A 19510-nucleotide genomic window follows, 5' to 3' on the forward strand; every position below is an offset into this window, starting at 1 on the left:
AGAAGTCTTTCTCACCAAAAATGTCATCAACTAACAAATACTGGAAATCTGCCAGTCAAGCCTTCAGGGGATTAATTTTTGAAAGGATGCTCAGGATATGAGTGCTGGAAGTCTCTCCTTACTCTTCTGCTTACAGAAAAAAAAGTCCTACCTGGTATTATACACGTTAGGAAATGGATAGGCAACCCCTACCCATACCATATGTAGGAAGGAAATTTACCTTGGAGAGTTTAAGGTCCTGTGAATCCTGTCCTTCCATTTCCCCACTGTAGTTTGTAGGATGAGTAATCAGCTTCCATTCGTAGGAGTAGATTGTGCCTAAAGAAGGGCCAGTTACAGAAATCATGAAAACATACACCTACACCCCCTGGAGTGAGGGCATCCACAATACCTACCAATAATTCTTATTTTTATACAAAACAGATCTGGATTTCAGATTTGGCCTTTACCTTTACAGGTTTCGTCCCAAAACTTCTCAGGGGCTGGACTACATGGGATGCAAATAATCTGCTTGAGGATAAGGGAAGATTTAACTGACCTTGATCTAATTATTGCCTTCTGCTCTCTAAGTCCCATACAACTCAAGCCTACTGCTCCTTCCTCTCAAATAAAAATTATGTATGTGGATGCGTGTGTGTGTGTGTGTGTGTGTGTGTGTGTGTGTGTGTGTGTGTGTGTGTGCAGATAAAAATGGTGGCATTCTAAGTGATGCTATGTTAGTGGTGACTGCTGATTCTCACTGACAATATCTGCTCTGGAATCTCCTCCTCCCAACCAGAAGAGACAACTCATTGGAAACAAAGACCATTTTCTTGAAAACTTCTTTTGTAACAAAGAACAGCAATGATTTCTAAATAACACGGTTCCGAAATAGATTTCCATAGAGTGCTAACAATGCTCGTCTCACTGAGGTCATCACACCCTGGTGAGTTAAAAGAGTTGCTCAAATCCTGCTGAGCCAAATAACATACTGCAGCAAGGACTGTAGGAGATGGCCCATTTAAAGCAGGCCCTATTTAAATTAATTAAAATCAGATAGAGCACGAATCATAAAAGTCCTACCTCTCTGATACCTCAGTTTCTAGTTCAGAATAAATCAGGGAGAGTGTTTTGTTGTTCAAAATGAGGAAAATGCTCTCAATACTACTTGGGAGCAAACATGTAGACAGACAAGCATGACACCATGGAAAGAACCCAGGCTCTGGAGTCAGAGGATCTAGGCTCAAATCCCAGTTCTGCTACTTTTTATGACCATAGGTGAATCACTTCTCTTTGTGCCTTGGTTTCCTCATCTGTACAATGAGAAGGTTGGACTCTATGACCTCTGAGATTCCTTCTAGCTCAAATCATCTCAAGCTAGGTGAGGGTCCAATGGGAGGACTCAGTTTAAGTAAACATTCTAGGTTTAAAGAGAAAGTTACCACCCATAGCAAAAATCATATCGAAAAGGAGAAAAATCTAAATGAGGAATGAGGAGTCAGCACCTTCCTTTCTCACAAGTCCAACTAGTACCTGAAGGTCAGCGCTCCCTTATTTAAATGAGTAAGGATTCAATTCCAAGGTGTCCTGTTTCTATAGGCTTGATCTCAACCTACAAACATAAAGCCTCTCTCTGTCCACACAATCCTTTCTGCTTCCTTTGACAAATGCAATCTGCAGGATGGCCCAAGTTTGTGCACTGTATTAGGATCATAGCGCTTTAGGGCTAGGAGGGACTCTGGAGGTCACCTGACCTAATCCTTTCATGTTAGAAATGAGAAAACTAAAGCCTTAAGAAATGGGGCCAGTCATGTCCCCTCCCTGGGGGTCTTATTTTTCCTGGGAGTCCTGGCTAATTGTAATAAAGGACAACTTCCCCACCATGGAAAACAGGTACCCATGGATTTGAAAATTCCACATTTTATAAAGCTGGAAACAATGAAATAAAGACAAACCCTTAGAGCAGGAAAAAATAAAAAAAAATAACTAAACTTTTCAGACAGTGGAGAGTCCAAGAGTAGTAACAGGAATCTGTTGTGGGGCAGCTAAGTAGCTTGATGGATTGAGAGCCTAGAGAGAAGGTCCTGGTTTTTAATCTGGTCTTAGACATTTGCTAGCTATGTGACCCTGGGTAAGTCACTTTACCCCAAATACCTAGCCGGTAACACTCTTCTACCTTGGAACCAAGACAGTTGGTTCCAAGACAGAAGGTAAGAGCTAAAAAAAAGTGAGTTTGTTAGGCACAACCCTGTTTTGATCAGTCTACTGAATACAGTAAAGAACTTGGGGTGGGGGAGGATTGAATGAAACATCTTGTGCTCTAGTGAATTTTGGGTACAAGACAATATCAATCCACACAAAATTTAAATGCAAGTTAGAAAAGAAAGTATACTATGGTCAAAGGATTCTCAAATAGAACTGAGATAAAGTAGTTAAAATCCTACTCTTATCATTGCCTCAAATCTTCAAAGGCCAATGAATCAATGAATTTGCTTCCACCTCTAATTCAAAAAACATCACCAGGGGGAAGAAAAAACCCTCAACTTCCAGAGGAAGGTGGAAGAATTAATAAGGAACCTGAAGCTGTGAGACAAAAAAAAAAGAAAAAATATATATAGATCAGTGCATTTAGGTTTTAAAAACTATATTCAGTATAAATATACTATTTGAAGTAGGAAACAGGAACTCTTAGCATTACAGGTAAATAAAATATATATATACTTTGAATGGAAACTTAAATGCAGGAAAGAAACTTATAGGTATTAGAGACATTAAAAAAATCATAAGACAAATTGGAAGGGGCCTTAAAAATAATGTTATTCAATCCTCTCATTTTATAGATGAGGAATTGGAGGCAAAGAGAAGTGACTTGCTCAGGGTTATAGTGCTAGTAAGTGTCTGAGGCCAGATTTAAACTCAGGTTATCCTGACTCCAGGCCTGGGACTCTATCTACTGCACCAACTAACTCCACAGTAGATATACAGATAGGCCTTGAAAAGTTATAAGTGTATAAATAAAATACTTTAAAATTAAGGAATCTTATCACCTTAAAGGGCCTTTTAGTCCAACATTTTGCCCTCTGCTGAAAAACTTCTTAAAATATTCCTAAGAGGTGGCCATTCAGACTCTGCTTAAATGCTTATAGGTATAAGAAAGCTCCTTTTCCCCAAAGCAACTTGTTACATTGTACCACGCAGGTCTGTCTGTTAGAAAGTTCTTTGCTATGAGTCCATTCTACCTCCCTGTAATCATAGGTCCTTGCTCTATCTTTTAGAGGTATATAGAATATATCTCATCCCTCTTCCATTTGACAGTTCTAGAGATAGATATTTGGTGATAACAAATGTTATTCTCGTATAAGCCAAAACACACCCAGTTCCTTAACTGTCAGTTATATAAAAAAGAATGCTACTTAAAGAAATCTTTTGAAAAAACTGTCCCTTGAATTATGTTTTGTAAACAAAATTTTAGTTCACTAATTTAAAAAAAGTGGTACAACCATATTAACAGTGGACATTCTGAGATCTTTAAAAAATTAAGCTTTTCTATAAAAATATTGGGTCCTTCCTTAAGGTTCTTACCGTTTGGTGGTTTTTGGAGGACAAAAGCAGTTAGCTGAACTTCATTCTTCGGTAGGGTCAACTCTACACTTTCTCCAGCTGATACTATCAACTCCTTTATAACTGGGAAGAAAACAAATACATTACAATTAGCAACAGAGCTAATGGAGAGAGCATTTCTCTTCCGTTTGCTGCCAAAGCCCATAAAAGAAAGTAAGTCTATATCAGATGTTCCTCACCACCATCTAGTCTCTTTTTCTAATCCTGCCTGAATCCAGGTTTTTATCTTGCATTACTCCAGTGCACCTGCTGTATGGAAGATCACCAATAAGCTCCTACAAACTAAATCCAACAGCTTTTTCTGTAGACCTGGGCCAACTTCTCTGTCATCTGATACTTCTTCCCTGAGACCCTCTTAGCTTGGCTTCTGTATGTATATATATAACCTTAGTTTTAGTGGACTACAAGATTGTATGAGTAAGTGTAATATGGCAGTCAAATAAAATCAATAAAGTTCTGTGGAGCATGGCCTCTAGTAAAAAGGAGATGATATGGTAGTCTGTACAACATACTCTACCTTAGACCATACATAGATTGTTATGTCCTATTCTGAGCACCAACAGTTTAGGAAGGGTTCTGACATGCTAGAAAGCACGAAGAGAGGGGTAAATAAGATGGGAAAAGTGCCTAGAGTCCATGTCATATGCTTGACTGGTGAACAGAAGGCCCAGAAGGTCCATGAAAAAATTTAAGTTCTTAGAAGCCTGTCTAATGGCAGAAGGATTAGATTTTGTGCTTGACTAGATCTAGCAACAAAGGGTATGCTAGGAAAAATGTCCCCACAATTAGAGTTATCTACACATGTAAAGGTCTAGTAGGGGAGGCAGTGGGTTTTTAGTAGAAGTTTTCAGATAGGTAGGATGATGACTACTTCTTGACTGAATTGTAGAAAGGATTCTTTTTGGGGTGTGGGTTTGGTTAGACTCTATGACCTCAGAGGTTTCTTCCAAGTCTGAAATTTAGTGATTTTAGTTCTACCTCTTTTACTATTTTTCGTCTCCCTCCCACAAATACATCTCACTCCATGATCAAGTTGTGATCATTCTCAAAGTTGAGTCATTAGCTCTCTGTTCTTCTATGATCACTTTGCCATAGGTTTCATCTAATCTCATAGCTTCATTGATCACTACAATGCCTATTATTCTAAAATCTGTAACTCTAGCCCTTACCTATCACCAGAACTACAGTCATATTTCTAGTTGTAGGAACAGTGCCATGTTCTTATAGGACATTTCCAACTAAGGCAATTCTCCCAGGATCTCAAAGTAAATCCATTTTTTCCACCAAAATGGCTTCCCTTTCCAATTTTTCCCATTTCTGTCTATGGTTTGAAATCCTGGTCATTTTTGGATAGAGATGATGAAGAAAGGACAGGAAACAGCCACTAAAGCTTAATTTTTATTTTGTAATATCTGAATCATGACTTCCTTCCCATTCCTATCAATTTCACCCTATTCCGGGACCTTGCTACTTCATGCATATATTATTGTAACAGCCCAGTGTTGTCCTGACTTCTTGCCTTTCTCTAGTCCAATCAACCCTAAAAACCCAAGTCAGTTCCTAAAGTACTGATGTCATTTGCTGGCCCAAGAAAACCTCCTTACTGACTAAAGTATCAGTATAAGTCCAAACTCTTAATCCTGTCATTTATAACCTGATTCCTTTCTTCTGATCCTCTTCATCTTAACAAGAATCTTTCACTTCATTTCAGTTCTAGTAACTAGGGCCTAATATTCCATTTATATATTAAACTCACAGATTTGTCTATAATGTCCCTCCTTTATCCTCTGCCAATTAAACCTTCATCTACTCTCGAAGGCCCAGTGATAATTCCACCTCCTCTACAAAGATGAGTCCAATCTACAACGATCTCTTCCTTTCCTCTGAGTATCTATAAAAATAAGTTGTTGGCCTATTTGGTCTTATATTCCTGTAATTTTCTTAAATCCCCCAAATCATAAGCACCTTGAAGTTAAGAAGTGAGTTTTTCTCCTTTAATCTTTCTTCCTCTACTCTTTGCCCCATCTAAATAGTGCCTGGGAACAAGGTAGCAGTGTAATGTTTCTTTACTTGCCTACTAACTATTTCAACCCAAAAAGCTTTGGGGCATGACATTTTGTTTTCAAGGCAAACACACAGTTTCCACATTATACTCATCTCCTATTAGGAACTTTGTGCTTTAGGGGACATGAAAAAAGCCCACTATGCTGTACAGAGTTTTTAGGTCTTCTGAGTTCCAGAAGAAGGAAGAAGAGGCCAGCAAATTGGTTTCATAAAGAACACACCTTTCTCCACCTGGCACTCATTGGACAAAAAAAACCTTACTTAGATTATACCACCTTTACAATTACACCAAGAATTTCAGGTATTCTACTTGAACACAAGCATCATTTCTGTGCTAATAGATTTTGGAAAAACTCTGACAATGTCTTCAGGTTGTATCACAACCAAATAAGAAATAGAGGATGGAAAGAAGAGAGAGAGGAAGAGGGAGGCAGAGAAGGAGAGGGAAGGAGAGGGGAAGAAGGAAGGAAAAACAGGGAGAAGGAAGGAGAGAGGAAAAAAGGAAGATAAGAGATAGGAAGGAGGAGAGAGAAGAAAGGGGAGGGAGGGAGGAGAAAGAGGGGGAAGGAATAGACACACATATACACACACTTCTATTTCATTGGCTCTGCTTTTCTTCCCTTTACGCTTATCCAGGGAAAAGATCAGCTCAGTTTTTTCTATTAACCATTTCCTCTTAACACTTAAGACCAGCGCCCCTGAAGAACAAATCCAATGTTGTTAAGGCAACGATCTATGTATAAATCCCTCTTCCTGACGGTTGCTTTAAAAATAAAGATGCTGTCAAAACCATAGAGACAAACATCTGACCTACTACCAGCCTTTTAGATGGCAAGTGGGTGCATGTATCCAACACTCTCTTCCCACCAGGCTCCGTCTGCTTGGTTCCTCTGAACATTATTGAATTTTACAAGAACCTGGTGCTCTTAAGTAGCAGGATAATATACACAGTGAAATCTGGCTCACAGAGAGTGAATCTCATAAATTTCCACGTGCTGCAAGCTTGCTGAGCAAAAGAAGCAGGAGGCACAGGTTATATTTATTGGAGAGATGCTGACAGGGCTGATGTTTCTCCAGTCTGCAGTATTCAGAAATCAAGCCGTATTCTCTTCCCCTTTTTTCAAGCTTCTAAAAGAGACAATGCTCAGATTTCTCAGCTTTCTGATTCCATCTTTAAAGATGGGGGCAAAGAAGCCCTCTGGTCTGTCTCACCTGGGGTTGATGCCACAGTGCTTGGGAAAGAAGTAGGAGTGATCTGGTGCGTAGGGATGGCATCATGATGAGGCAGAATCGATGGCAAAGGGAGAGTGATGTGATTATTCCCAGAGCTTCTTGCTGGCAAAGAACTAGGAGTAGGAATCAACCCCTTTGAGATTTCAGGATGGACAGATGTATTGATCAGCAAACTGAGATTCTCTGTTTTCCCTGTAGCTGTCAGGTTCAGGGTTAAGGGACTGGAAGAGTTAACGAGATCAGGGGGTTCCAGGATTTCCTTGTGGACCTAAAGAAACACAAAGATTTACCACATAAATAAGTAAAAGCTATGCAGTTTTTTTTTATTTTTAAAGCAACATTTCAGATTTTGCTACAGTAGTGCTATAAAAACTCACTTGTAAGAACCGTGCTCTACTTTGGGCACACATATTTCTATTTCCAAAGTTAAAAAGGAGGCTCTTTTGTTTTGTTGTTTGGGGGCAATGGAAGAAGGTCTCTCAGATAAACTAGGGAGGCCTGGGGAATTGGGAAGAAGTTTCCTTAAGCAGGATTTTCCTGGAATTACAGAGAATCCATAAAACCAAATCAATTCTAAACCAAAAGTTCATAAATTATCACGGGTAAACAAGTAAGACTTCTTGATATAAATTCTATTTCCATCACCCCCACCGCCACCCCCCTGAGAAGCAAAGCCAGCTCTAGCAATATACTGCCATAATCCAAGATGACAAAAATAATTTCCTTCTTTTCATTGCAAAAATTCTTCCATTACTACCTATTTTCATTTCTAGTGGGAGCCTGCAGGATACACACAGGATGTTTCGACTAGTTTTATCTGTGCTGTCCATGTGGGGGCCATATTTAGTGAAACGCATGTTACTCTGGAAACATCTGTTTTATATTTAAAATGATTCACAAAAAAATTCGACATCTAATTCACTTTGATTTAAGATCCAATTAATTATATTAAAATAAAACAAAAACCTACCACTTTCTAATAAAAATCAAAACAGTAGAAAAGACAACAATGTCTTCCTACACCCTGCCTCTTGCCTAAGGCATGTTACTGACACAGCCCACGCAGTGGCAAAGGCAGCAAGGTTTGGACAAAAACCGGAGATGACCCAGTTTTCCATGAGAATCAGTAACTGAGAAACACAGCAGGGCATAGCTTAATATCAGTGGATAATGTGCTCTCTGCTCAATGTCTCCCTGGGGAGATTTACTTGATGGAAGGGTAGGGAAGTCATAACATAGCTTTCTTGCTTGCTCTTATTAATTAACGGGTGGTCAGTATCAAGGTCTTTTTTATAGATAGCACTTCATCTTCCTCCTCCACCAAACATAAGTGCCAAATTTTAAGCAGATCTAAGTTAATACAAATCAGTATAGGCCTATCCTGCTGTCCCAATGCCTGTATTACATAGAACCTAACAGATACATATTCTGACTCATTTCACTAAAAATGCCAATCAGGGAAAGTAAGGAAGAGGTTGCAGGAAGGATACTTTTTAAAGAGAAATATTGCTTTGAAGGGATCCTTCCTTCCTTCCTTCCTTCCTTCCTTCCTTCCTTCCTTCCTTCCTTCCTTCCTTCCTTCCTTCCTTCCTTCCTTCCTTCCTTCCTTCCTTCCTTCCTTCCTTCCTTCCTTCCTTCCTTCCTTCCTTCCTTCCTTCCTTCCTTCCTTCCTTCCTTCCTTCCTTCCTTCCTTCCTTCCTTCCTTCCTTCCTTCCTTCCTTCCTTCCTTCCTTCCTTCCTTTTGAAACAGCTGGGTTGTTAAGGTTTCCTGAAGCTATACTTAGCACTCCTGTACAATTAAGGCATGAGTATGGGGAAGAAGTGCTTTACAACCTACTAACAAAGATAAAGGGCTGAGCAAAACTGACCTAATGAGATTAAAATTTTATATTAAAGTAGGGAAAAAAGAACTAAACAAAGTAAATTATTTTTTGCCTGAGACCTTCAGGAACCTGGACTTCTTCCCTTTCAACATGCTCTAAGTCTCAAGGACTAAGAGGAAGACTTTTCAAATATATGATAAGATATTTTTTTAAATGATAGAATATTTTAAAAGGTTAGGTCCCTGAGTACAGTCTATGCTTAGTAATAAGCAGGAGTTTGATAGATGGTTATGCAAACTGCAACTTTTATCAGTTCTCAATTCGGGATAAGAGCAAAGACAGAGAAACAAAGAGGGAGAGGGAGAGAGGGGGGGGGAGGGGAGGGGGAGAGAGGGAGAGAGAGAGAGAGAGAGAGAGAGAGAGAGAGAGAGAGAGAGAAAGAGAGAGAGAGAGAGAGAGAGAGAGAGAGAGAGAGAGAGAGAGAGAGAGAGAGAGAGAGAGAGAGAGAATATCTCAATTTTTGTGGGGAGTCAGGGGCTAAGAATTCATACTTTAATGGAAAGGACAGAGATATTTGATCCCTAGTTCAATTATGTTTTCATTTGTTTGTTTCACAAATAGCTACTAGCTTCATGGAGAATGGAAATGATATGCTATAAAATGAAGCTGTAGCAATGATCAGGGTGGAAGAGAGAAAAGCACCTGATTTCTTCAAAGTCAAACCTTATGTGAGGAGGATTTTTACTTTGGATCTTCATTTCCTGAGCTCAAGGGAAGTAATTCCAACCCCTATACAAAAGATCATCTGATAATTTTTGAAGCAACTGCCAAGGGCTAAATTACTTGCACCATACAAGATACCATTCCTAATCTGCACTGCTTTATTGTCCCCCTGCCAAAAATCCTGGAAGAGGAAGCAAGAAAAGGCTCATTATTTAAGGAGAGTAGAATGCTTTAAAAGAACAGTCAAAGCTTCCCCCTCTACAAATGGAGAAGTGAGAAATACAATGGATCTATACAAATTCCTTCCCTCTTGTAGAATTACAAAATCCCCATCAAACTTGTTTTTTGGTATAAGAAAGATACTGAAGCTCAACTGCTTTTAGGGTTATATTTTCTTTTGTTAAAATAAAAAGTATATTTTAAAAAAGAGATAATGTGTGTTTCTAGAGGAACGAAAAACATATTCTGACCATGCAGTACCTTTGTTGTTTGGCAAACACTGCACAGTTAAATAATAGTGATTTGTGTTAACTTTTTTTCTGCACTAGTTATAGAGAGAACAGTAGAAGCTGGCTCCACTCAATAGCTGGCTATCACTAATTAGCACTGAATAAATTTCTTTTCCATTCCTTTTCATATTAAATGTGGGTTTGACCTTGAATATCCTCTCCCAAAAGAAGAGTCTATTAGATATTCTCGAGTTAGCCATTCTGCAAGGAACCTGTGAACTGGCATATTAAACCTAATGCTTCATCTGCAAACTTGCAATAATAGCTCTAAGCATTTTCTTAATACTTGCTCTGGGGGTAAGAGATTTGCTCTTTTCCTAGACTCTACAAAATGCTAAATGAAAGCTGACTAGAGGAAGAAGAGGAATGAACTAAGACAAACCACAGCAAAAACAAGACAAAGCAACCAAGGGGGAATGAGTCACTCTTTAAAGTACATAACTGGGAAGATCAAATATTGAGAAGCTGATTAATCTCCACTGGTAGCATTTTCCTTTGCACACAGCTCCTCAGTGGGTATTCATGGCAGAGACCAGTTGGCTAGGGTCCACATCCTGTTCCCTAGCCCTGCAGATCATGTCTCAATCTGCAGCACCAGGCGTGGCTTATTCAGATTGGAATAGAAGTTACCTCATCGGGAATGTAAATACATAAGAGGTGGGGAAGAGGGGGTTGCTTAGGGAGAGAAAGAAATTGACTGCAGCAACAGCCAAGTGTTTTCAATCTGGCAGGAAACATTGCAGAAGCATAGATGGAGACTACCACCCACATCCCAGCACCTACCTGTGGCCAAAAAACAACTAAGACTGAATAATTAGCAGGGCTTTTTTTTTTTTTAACTTTTCCACACACAAAATAGCCTTGGGATGGGAACTCTTGTCTTTCCTCTTAGAAATCTTGGAAATGGATCTTAGAAACCAAAATTATATAAGAGATTAATCTCTTGGAAAGAGAAAGAGAAATAAAGTGGGGAATATGGATATAAAAACAAAACAAATCAACCAACATTTATTTATAAAAAGTGAATCGCCCCGAAGTTAAGTAACCCTTCTGAGAAGCAATAGCCATGGAAAAAACTGGCTAACTTTGACCTATATTAGACACTATGCAAGTCTTTGGTATCAGAGAGTATTGCTTTCTAGTACCAGCTGCAACTCCTCCCCACCCCCCACCCCCAACAAGTGTTACACCAGACTGGATATTCCCTTGCTTCTTCATGAAAAGATACTCATCCATCTCTCTCCTTGTTCTTACCTCTTCAGAGTTATTGGTGTTTGGAATGCCTAGATCCCTGGAGTTATTCATTTCAGAATGCAGCCCTGACCTTCTCAAGTCCATACTATCTGCTGAGGAGACATTTTCTTGGACTTCGAGGGTGTGTAACTCAATATTCAGAACTTTCTGATCCTTCGTTTTGTTTTGACTTGGCCCCCTCTCACTAGTTAATCCTGCTTCTGCAGGAGTAGCATTGACAGAATCACTGAGAAGGTGTTGCTGGAGTTTCTCTGGGGAGCTCCGATGACCACCAGGGGAAGATGACCTCTCTAAGAGCTGCTCATAACTGGATGATCTCTGAGTCCTCTGTAGGACCCTGCTCCACCCTATACCTAGAAGGGGCTCTCTATCTCCTTCAGGTAGGAAATTCAAATCTTCTGCAGTTTTCACTTTATGTAAAAACACCAACATGGAGTGAGAAGCATCTGTCCTGGAGACCTGGCAGTCCTGGCGATCACTGCAGTTCACCTTCAGGCACAGATTTTCCAACCACCAAAAGACATGACAGTTATGGTCCTGGCAGCAGGCAGCCCAACATGATTGTAGAGAATGAATTCCCTCTAGAAGTTGAAGGTGATTTTCTCCCCAAGACTGAAGGTTGACCCCAAGTTGAATGTTTCCCAGATGGCACCTACTCCCACTGGCATCTGAGAACAAAGAACAAACACATTTTGAAATGATATAAGAACAGAAACTACTGCTCAAAAGAGAGCTGTGAACATCAACAACTTTTAAGTCTATTTTGAAGACTAGTTTTTTAAGAGGATGAACCGAGCTACCTAGTGAATAGAATAGAAAAACCGAAAAGGGAGTATTTTAGCTTTCAAGATTTATTTGAAGAAGTCTTTTTACCCATTCACTGAGGTCTCCCTCTTCCCCACTAGGTACTTTTACATATTTGGTGAAACATGAAAATCTTCACCAACATAGGGCATAATAAGAACCTATATTTGACCACTGGCTATATAAGCTGCTAACAGATCAGTGAGCAGAACAAACCTAAATATATCCTTTAGAAAGTGGCTGAATAAAACATTATTTTAAGCAGCAGTAGCTCTGGTTCTTTGTCCCCTCAAGTATTCCACAGATTTTCTAACCTGTCATTTGAAAGTGCTGTATTGATCATATTGCTTGCCTTCTCCATGTGTGGGGAAAGAATTGGAGGGAGAATTCAGGATCTGAGATTTAAGAAGCATGAATATTTAAAATAATAAATTTATTAAAAGAAAATATTGTATTGTTTTGTAACATTAATGTGGTAGTCAAGCTCTTCAAAAATAATCCAATCTGATCCATGTCAGGAAAGGGATTCTGCCAGAAAGACTTGCCTAATCAGAGACCAGGGAATGGAAGCATGGCACTAGAAAGGAAATGTGGCCTTCACATAAAGGCAATGTGACTCTTGTCAGTGACCCTAGACAGCTATCTTAAGACAATTAGGTGTTTCTCTCTAGAAGCTCCCTACAATAAGGAAGTCACAGACCCATTTAAAACCAAACTGAACCACACTAACATTCTATAGTTAATCCAAATTATGATGGTCTCCAACCTCCAGCTCAGTCTCAGACTGCTGAATTGTCAAGCACTATATTCTCTGAAAATCTACCTGATTCTTCTTTTGAGAATGAATATTCAATTCACATTCCTTGGTGATCCTGTTGGGACCAGCTTTAGGGCTGCTTATTCAATCCTCCAATTTCTACTGATAAATTTTTTAAAATCATTTTTTAAAATATTCTGAACTTAAAACACCAAAAAAGAGCATCTCCATAATACAGAAAAACATACTGGATTCTCTATGAAACTATCAATCTCTAGTTCATATCATTTGCTTTTAAAAGTATATAATAAATTTAAATTTCAATGCTATATGATAAATTCCATGTTACATTAAAAATTGTGCTGCTTATCAGATCTTCCTTCTGAACTTCCTTTTGTTTTCTTTTATGCATTTTAAGTTACAATGGCCTCTTGGGGGGGGGGGGCATTAGCAGTACCAAACCCCATTCTCTCCCAATTAAAAACTAAGAGAAAGGGAAAAAACCCTCCAACTTAGTAACAAACAGTCAAACAAAACTAATTCACACAATGTTCATGCTCAAATATGTATGTCTCTGCATTTAGGTTCATCACTTCTTTTATAAGGTGGGTATCATCATAGGCCCTCTGGAGATATTATGCATGGATCAGAGTTCTCAAGCCTTTCAAAGTTGATTTTCTTTACAATGTTGTTGTTCTCATATAAAATGTCCTGGTTCTTCTCATTTTGGTTTGGATCTGTTCATACTACCCAGGATTCTCTGAAACTTACTCCTACATCAATTTCTTAGGGTACAAAAACATTCCATTCCATTCATAGGTCACAATTTGTTCTGCCTTCTTCCAACTGTCTAAAAGGTAATATAAAAGCACTTCCTCAGATTCTATCTTTGCTTTTCTTTTTTCCCCTTTTTAGGATCAAGAGGTTTGTTTTGCTTGTAACCAGCCATTCCCTTCCTGGCATTATTCTTCCTCTTAAACCCTACCCTCACCCTGTTGAGTTGGATATAATTGTACACCAAATTGTTTATAGGTCTGTTTGTGTTTATGTATTTTCAATCCCTTTTGCCTTTTTTTCAGATAAAAGGGAGGTTCACTGATACTTCATCCCATCTCTTCCCATTTGTATATTCTTCTTCCTACATACTCCAGGAGTGAAAAACGGCAAGTTATACTCTGCATACTCCTATTCCTTCTATTAAAACCCTCAGAGCAGAACCAATCCATCTCCTGAAATTTTGCTTTTCTCCTTCAATTCCCTTCAAGGGCATTAAGGTCTTGAAGGTACACTGCTTTCTCCTCCATTACAGGAGCTGCTAATCTTATTTCTTTCATTTTGAGAGTATGGTGAAATCTATTGATCCCTATTCAGAATAATGCTTTTAAATGCAAAAATAAAACATATAAGAATATAAAGGAAACCAATTATATTGAAATGCAGTTATCAAAATATATATTTTTAAAAGTTCACAAATCCCAAGTTAAGAATGTTGGCATCATATCATATAAATTCTTCCAGTTTATCAGATAAATTCACCTTTCTGGGTCTCTCTGATTCTTATGTTTTTACTTCGAAGTTCCTATTCAGCTTTGGTCTTTTCATCAAAAATGTCTGGAAAGGGGGCAGCTAGGTGGCTCAGTGGATTAAGAGTCAGGCCTAGAGATGGGGGAGGTCCTGGGTTCAAATCTAACCTCAGACACTTCCCAGCTGTGTGACCTTGGGCAAGTCACTTGACCCCCATTGCCTAGCTCTTACCACTCTTCTGCCTTGGAGCCTCCAAGATGGAAGGTAAGGGTTTAAAAAAAAAAAAAGTCTGGAAGTCCTCTATTCCATTAAAGGCATATTTTTGCCCCTGCAGGATTATTCAGTTTTGCAAGGTATGTAATTTTTGATTGTAAGTCTTATCTCTTTTGCCTTTTGGAATGTCATATTTCAAAATCTCCACTTATAACAAAAGGTACAGGTTGTATGAGATCTTGACTATAGCTTCTTGACATGAAGTGTTTTTTTTCTTTCTTTCTTTCTTTTTTTAAACTCTTACCTTCCATCTTGGAGTCAATACTGTGTATTGGCTCCAAGGCAGAAGAGTGGGAAGGGCTAAGCAATGGGGGTCAAGTGACTTGCCCAAGGTCACATAGCTGGGAAGTGTCTGAGGCCAGATTTGAACCCAGGACCTCCCCCATCTCTAGGCCTAGCTCTCAATCCACTGAGCTACCCAGCTGCCCCCTCATGAAGTGTTTCTTAATAAATGTTTGCAGTATTTTTTTTCTTTGAAAAAAGAGTTTTGGATTTTGGCTATCTGTTCTTGGGACTTTTCATTTTAGGATTCCTTTCAGGAAATGGTCAGTGGCTTCTTTATAACTTTACTTTGTCCTCTGATTCTAAAAGATGAGTAGTTATCATTTATGATTTATTGAAATAAAATGTCCAAGCCAAAAAAAAAAATCACTGTTTTCAGGGAGTCTAATGATTTTTAAATGATTTAAATCTTGGTTTTCTAGGCCATTTTTTTTTAAACCCTTAACTTCCATCTTGGAATCAATACTCTGTATTGGTTCTGAGGCAGAAGAGTGGTAAGGGCTAGACAATGAGGGGTAAGTGACTTGCCCAGGGTCACACAGCTGGGAAGTATCTGAGGCCACATTTGAACCCAGGACCTTCCTTCTCTAGGCCTGGCTCTCAATTTACTGAGCTACCCAGCTGCCCCCTTTCTAAGCCATTTTAAAGAAATCAGATTATCTTATGTTTTTCTTATTTATTTTAAATTTTTATTTTTAGTTTCTGTTCCAAGTTCTCGTTTTCCCTCCCATAACCTACCTAATGAGAGGGCAAGAAATACAATATCCATATATGAATTCTTGCAAAACATATTTCCAATTAGTCAGGTCCCCCGTACTCCAAAAGCAAGGAAAGCAAGGAGAAAAAAATATGCTTTAATCTGCACTTTGAGACCATTAGTTCTCTATCCAGAATGGGATAGCATCTTTAAAATCATGAATCCTTTGGAGTTGTGGTGGATCATTGTATTGATGAATTACTACGTCCTTCAGAGTTAATTATTTTTACAATACTTGCTACTGTGTACCTTGTTCTTCTGGTTCTGCTCAATTTAATTTGTATCAGTTCATTTAAGTATTCCCAACTTTTTCTGAAACCATTCCCTTCATTCTATCTTCCTTTTATTTATTTATTTTTTTAACTTTTACCTTCTGTCTTATAATCAATACTATGTATTGGTTCCAAGGCAGAAGAGTGATAAGGGCTAGGGAGCAGGGGTTAAGTGACTTGCCCAGGATAACACAGCTGGGAAGTATCTGAGGCCAAATCTGAACCCAGGACCTCCTGTCTCTAGGCCTGGCTCTCAATCCACTGAGTCACCCAGCTGCAACCCCTTCATTATTTCTTAAAGTAAAATTGTACTTTATTACATTCATATACCATAATTTCTCCAGCCCTTCCCCAATTTATGTGCAACTCCTTAATTTCCAACTCTTTGCCACTACAAAAAGTCATTATAAAAATTTTGGCACATATGGGCCCTTTTCCTTTTTCTTTTATATCCTTGGGATATAGACCTAAGTAGATGTATAGCTGGGTCAAAGAGTGTGTGGTGTGTGCGTGTGTCCAATTCCAAATTGTTCTCCAAAATAGTTAGACTAGTTTACAACTCTACAAGCTGTACATTAATTACCTATTTTTCCTACATCCTCTCTAAAATTTATCATTTTCCTTTTCTGTCATCTAAGTTAGTCCAACAGGTATGAGGAACTACCTCTGAGTTGTTTTGATCTGCACTTATCTAATTATTTGTGATTTAGAACTTTTTTAATATGAGTATTTTAATTTCTTCCCCTAAAACCTCCCTGTTCATATCTTTTGAGCATTCATGAACTGGGAATGGTTCCTATTTTTATAAATTTGGCTCAGTTCACTACATATTTGAGAAATGAGACCTTCATCAAAAAAACTTGTTGCAATCTCCCCTGCTCCCAGTTTCCCTGTTTTTCTTAAAATTTCTGGCTGCATTTGGTTTTGGCTATGCAAAATCTTTTTAATTTTATACAATCTTCATTTTACCTCCTATGAATCTATTGCTTGTTTGGTTGACTCTTTCCCTATCCATAGATTTGACAGGTAATTTCTCCCCAGGCTCCCCCAATTTGTTATGATATCAATCTATATGTATAAGGCATGTAGTTCTTATATTTTTCAATTTTGTTCCAATATTTCTTGATATCTTATGTTACTGACTTATTGTAGTTTACAGGCATCCTTTCTTTTTTTAAAAAAATATTTTATTTTTCCAATTACACATAGTAACAATTTTCACCATATGTTTCCCAAAATTATAAGATCCAAATTGTTTCCTTCTTTCCCTTCCCTCTCTCCTCTCAGAGATGGTAAGTAATTTGATCTGAGTTAAACACAGAGGCATCCTATTCCTTGGATAAAGTTTACCATTTTCTCTTGTAAACTTCTAAATTTATTATTCAATTCTTTCTTCCAGAGTCTTTATTTAATTTTTCATCTCTTCATTTCTTTCTGTATATTTATGTAGTTCTTATAAAAAAAAAATCCACTTTATCCTTTGAGTATCTCCTTGAAGTTATTATGAAGTTACTACTATTTCTTTTTAGGACATCTGCAAATTTATAGTAATTTTTCATATTGGTATATTTTTAGATTTACTCATCTCTCTAACTTTAGTTCCTAAATCGGGGCTGTCTTAGGGCCAGGATCCATATCTTCTGAGCTTTGGGGTAGGATGATTGGCCATACTTGATCATACCCAGGTTCCTTGGGATCTGGACTCCAGAGTTGAGTCCTTTAAAGTTCAAAATGTGGGATCTTCAAGGTTCTCTCTGACACTTCAGGACAGTATGTTAGGGACCTCAGAGATCTTAGACCTAGGTTATCTTGGTCAACTGCCATTGCTTTCCTGTACTCCCCAAATCCCTACCCTAAAACTTCCTCATGCTATTCCTTGACTTTGTCTCTCCTGTAGGCTTCCTTTCCTACAGCCCTAAAGCTTCTAGCTTTCTGTACATTTCTGAGGACAAATAAGTTACTTACTATAGGTTTCACTAGACATCTGGATTTTTCAATATAGTATTAACTTCTGGGTTTTGCTAGAGTAGTATGTGGGAGCTGAGTGGGCTACCTACATTCTAGCACTCATCTTGATCATTAGTTTCTATTAGTGAGGCATGGGTAGGCAGAATAGTTTTACTGTTGTAAATAAATTTTGTTATATTTAATATATAAAAGTCATTCTTACTGCTTTACAAAGGTAGGGAACTGGGGCTAGACCCCTGTCTTGTTGTTCTTGATGATTTCTTACAAAAGTGTCCAGGTTTTTTGGGGGGGAGGGGTTCATGGCTTTTAGGTAATCCAATGATTCTTAAGTAATCTCTTCTGAATCTATTTTCCAGGTCACCTGTTTTTCTAATGAGATTTCAGATTTTTTTTTCTATTTTTTTTTCATTCTTTTGAATTTATTTTTTCCTGCTGTCTTATGGAGTCAGTTTCCATTTGTCCAATTCTAATTTTTAGGAAGCCATTTTCTTGCTTGAGGTTTGTATTTCTCTTGGGTTTCTCATTTCTTTTACCTCTCTTATTTTTTGTGGACCTCTTTCTGAAACTCTTTTACGAGTTCATTTTGGGCCAGGCATCCTTTCATCCTTTGAAGCTTCGCACATTTCCATTTTTGCATTACTGTCCTCTTCTGAGCCTACATTTTGAGATATTCTCTGCTTCTGAAATAAGTTTTCCAGGACCAGGTTTTTTCTTTGTCTTTTGCTAATTTGGGGGTGTGTGACCCTTTCTATATATAGAAGCTCAGATCTGCTCCAGGGGTGGAGAGAATGCTGTCTTAAGCTTGTACTATGGTCTTTTTGAGTGCCTTTAATTAGTTTGGCTGCTTCTTGGCTAGCCAGGTGAGTACTTCTTCAGGGTGGCCTGCCTGACCTGCTGTGGGAAGGTCTGCATATGTTCAGTCCACTTGTGCTGGGTTGAGTTGGGTCCCACCCCTCTTGCTATGGTTGGACCTTGTTGTACTGCTTGTTCCTTCCCCTGATACTTGCTATGCATTGAGTTTCACCCTGGTGCTCTAGACTGAATTCTCCCCTCCTACTCCAGGGAGGTGGGTCCTCCTTACTGTCCCTCCATGCTGACCTGGACTGGGGCACTGTTTTGCCCTGTCTTGTGTGAAGAATGAATCAAACTCTCTTTGTCTATCAATCAGCACTTTTAAGTTAATCAATCAAAAACTCAAGTACTCCTACTTAGTACTTATCACTCACTAAGTATGAGAGTTCACAAGTCACTTGCTAGAGTGGGTGACAACTCCAGAAGCCATAACTCATTCCCACCCCCAGCAGTGCTAGGCAAATTCAAAGACTGAGATTGGTTCCCATAAAGTGGGGAAGTGACATTGGAAAAGGACTATAAAAAGTCCTGAACTTCCTGTCCAAGGAACTTCTCCTTAAGCCTTCTCCTTTGGAGTCTGCTCCTTGGATCTTCTCCTTTGGACTTCTTTGGATAAGAACTCCTTGGGGCTTTTGGACTTTGACTTTGACTTGGAGCTTTGAGCCTTTCAACTAGAGTTTTTGACTTCCAGACTTCGACTTTTGGCTTTGGAGCTTCTTGGATCTGGGGACTTTCTTGTTGGGTTCACTGCTGCCTCTGTGAGCTTAGCTCATGAGGGTTTTTCTGCATTGGGACCTTGCCTGGATCCTGCTGGG

The 19510-nt window shown here is 38.7% G+C and overlaps 1 protein-coding gene across 7 annotated transcripts in view; it reads right to left on the reverse strand.

Annotated features, from left to right (window-relative positions):
* KIAA0319L (KIAA0319 like) overlaps positions 1-19510 on the reverse strand; it is a 105383-nt gene that overhangs the window by 58264 nt on the left and 27609 nt on the right. For all 7 annotated transcript variants that reach the window (XM_056795131.1, XM_016422494.2, XM_016422492.2 and 4 more), the window contains 4 exons: positions 11207-11874; positions 6877-7165; positions 3562-3663; positions 221-318 (listed from right to left, as the gene is read on the reverse strand). In XM_056795131.1, coding sequence (XP_056651109.1) covers positions 221-318; positions 3562-3663; positions 6877-7165; positions 11207-11874 — 1157 coding nt within the window. The remainder of the gene's footprint in view (positions 1-220; positions 319-3561; positions 3664-6876; positions 7166-11206; positions 11875-19510) is intronic.

Source organism: Monodelphis domestica, chromosome 4 (genome assembly GCF_027887165.1).
Source record: "Monodelphis domestica isolate mMonDom1 chromosome 4, mMonDom1.pri, whole genome shotgun sequence".
NCBI classification, from domain to species: Eukaryota; Metazoa; Chordata; class Mammalia; order Didelphimorphia; family Didelphidae; genus Monodelphis; species Monodelphis domestica.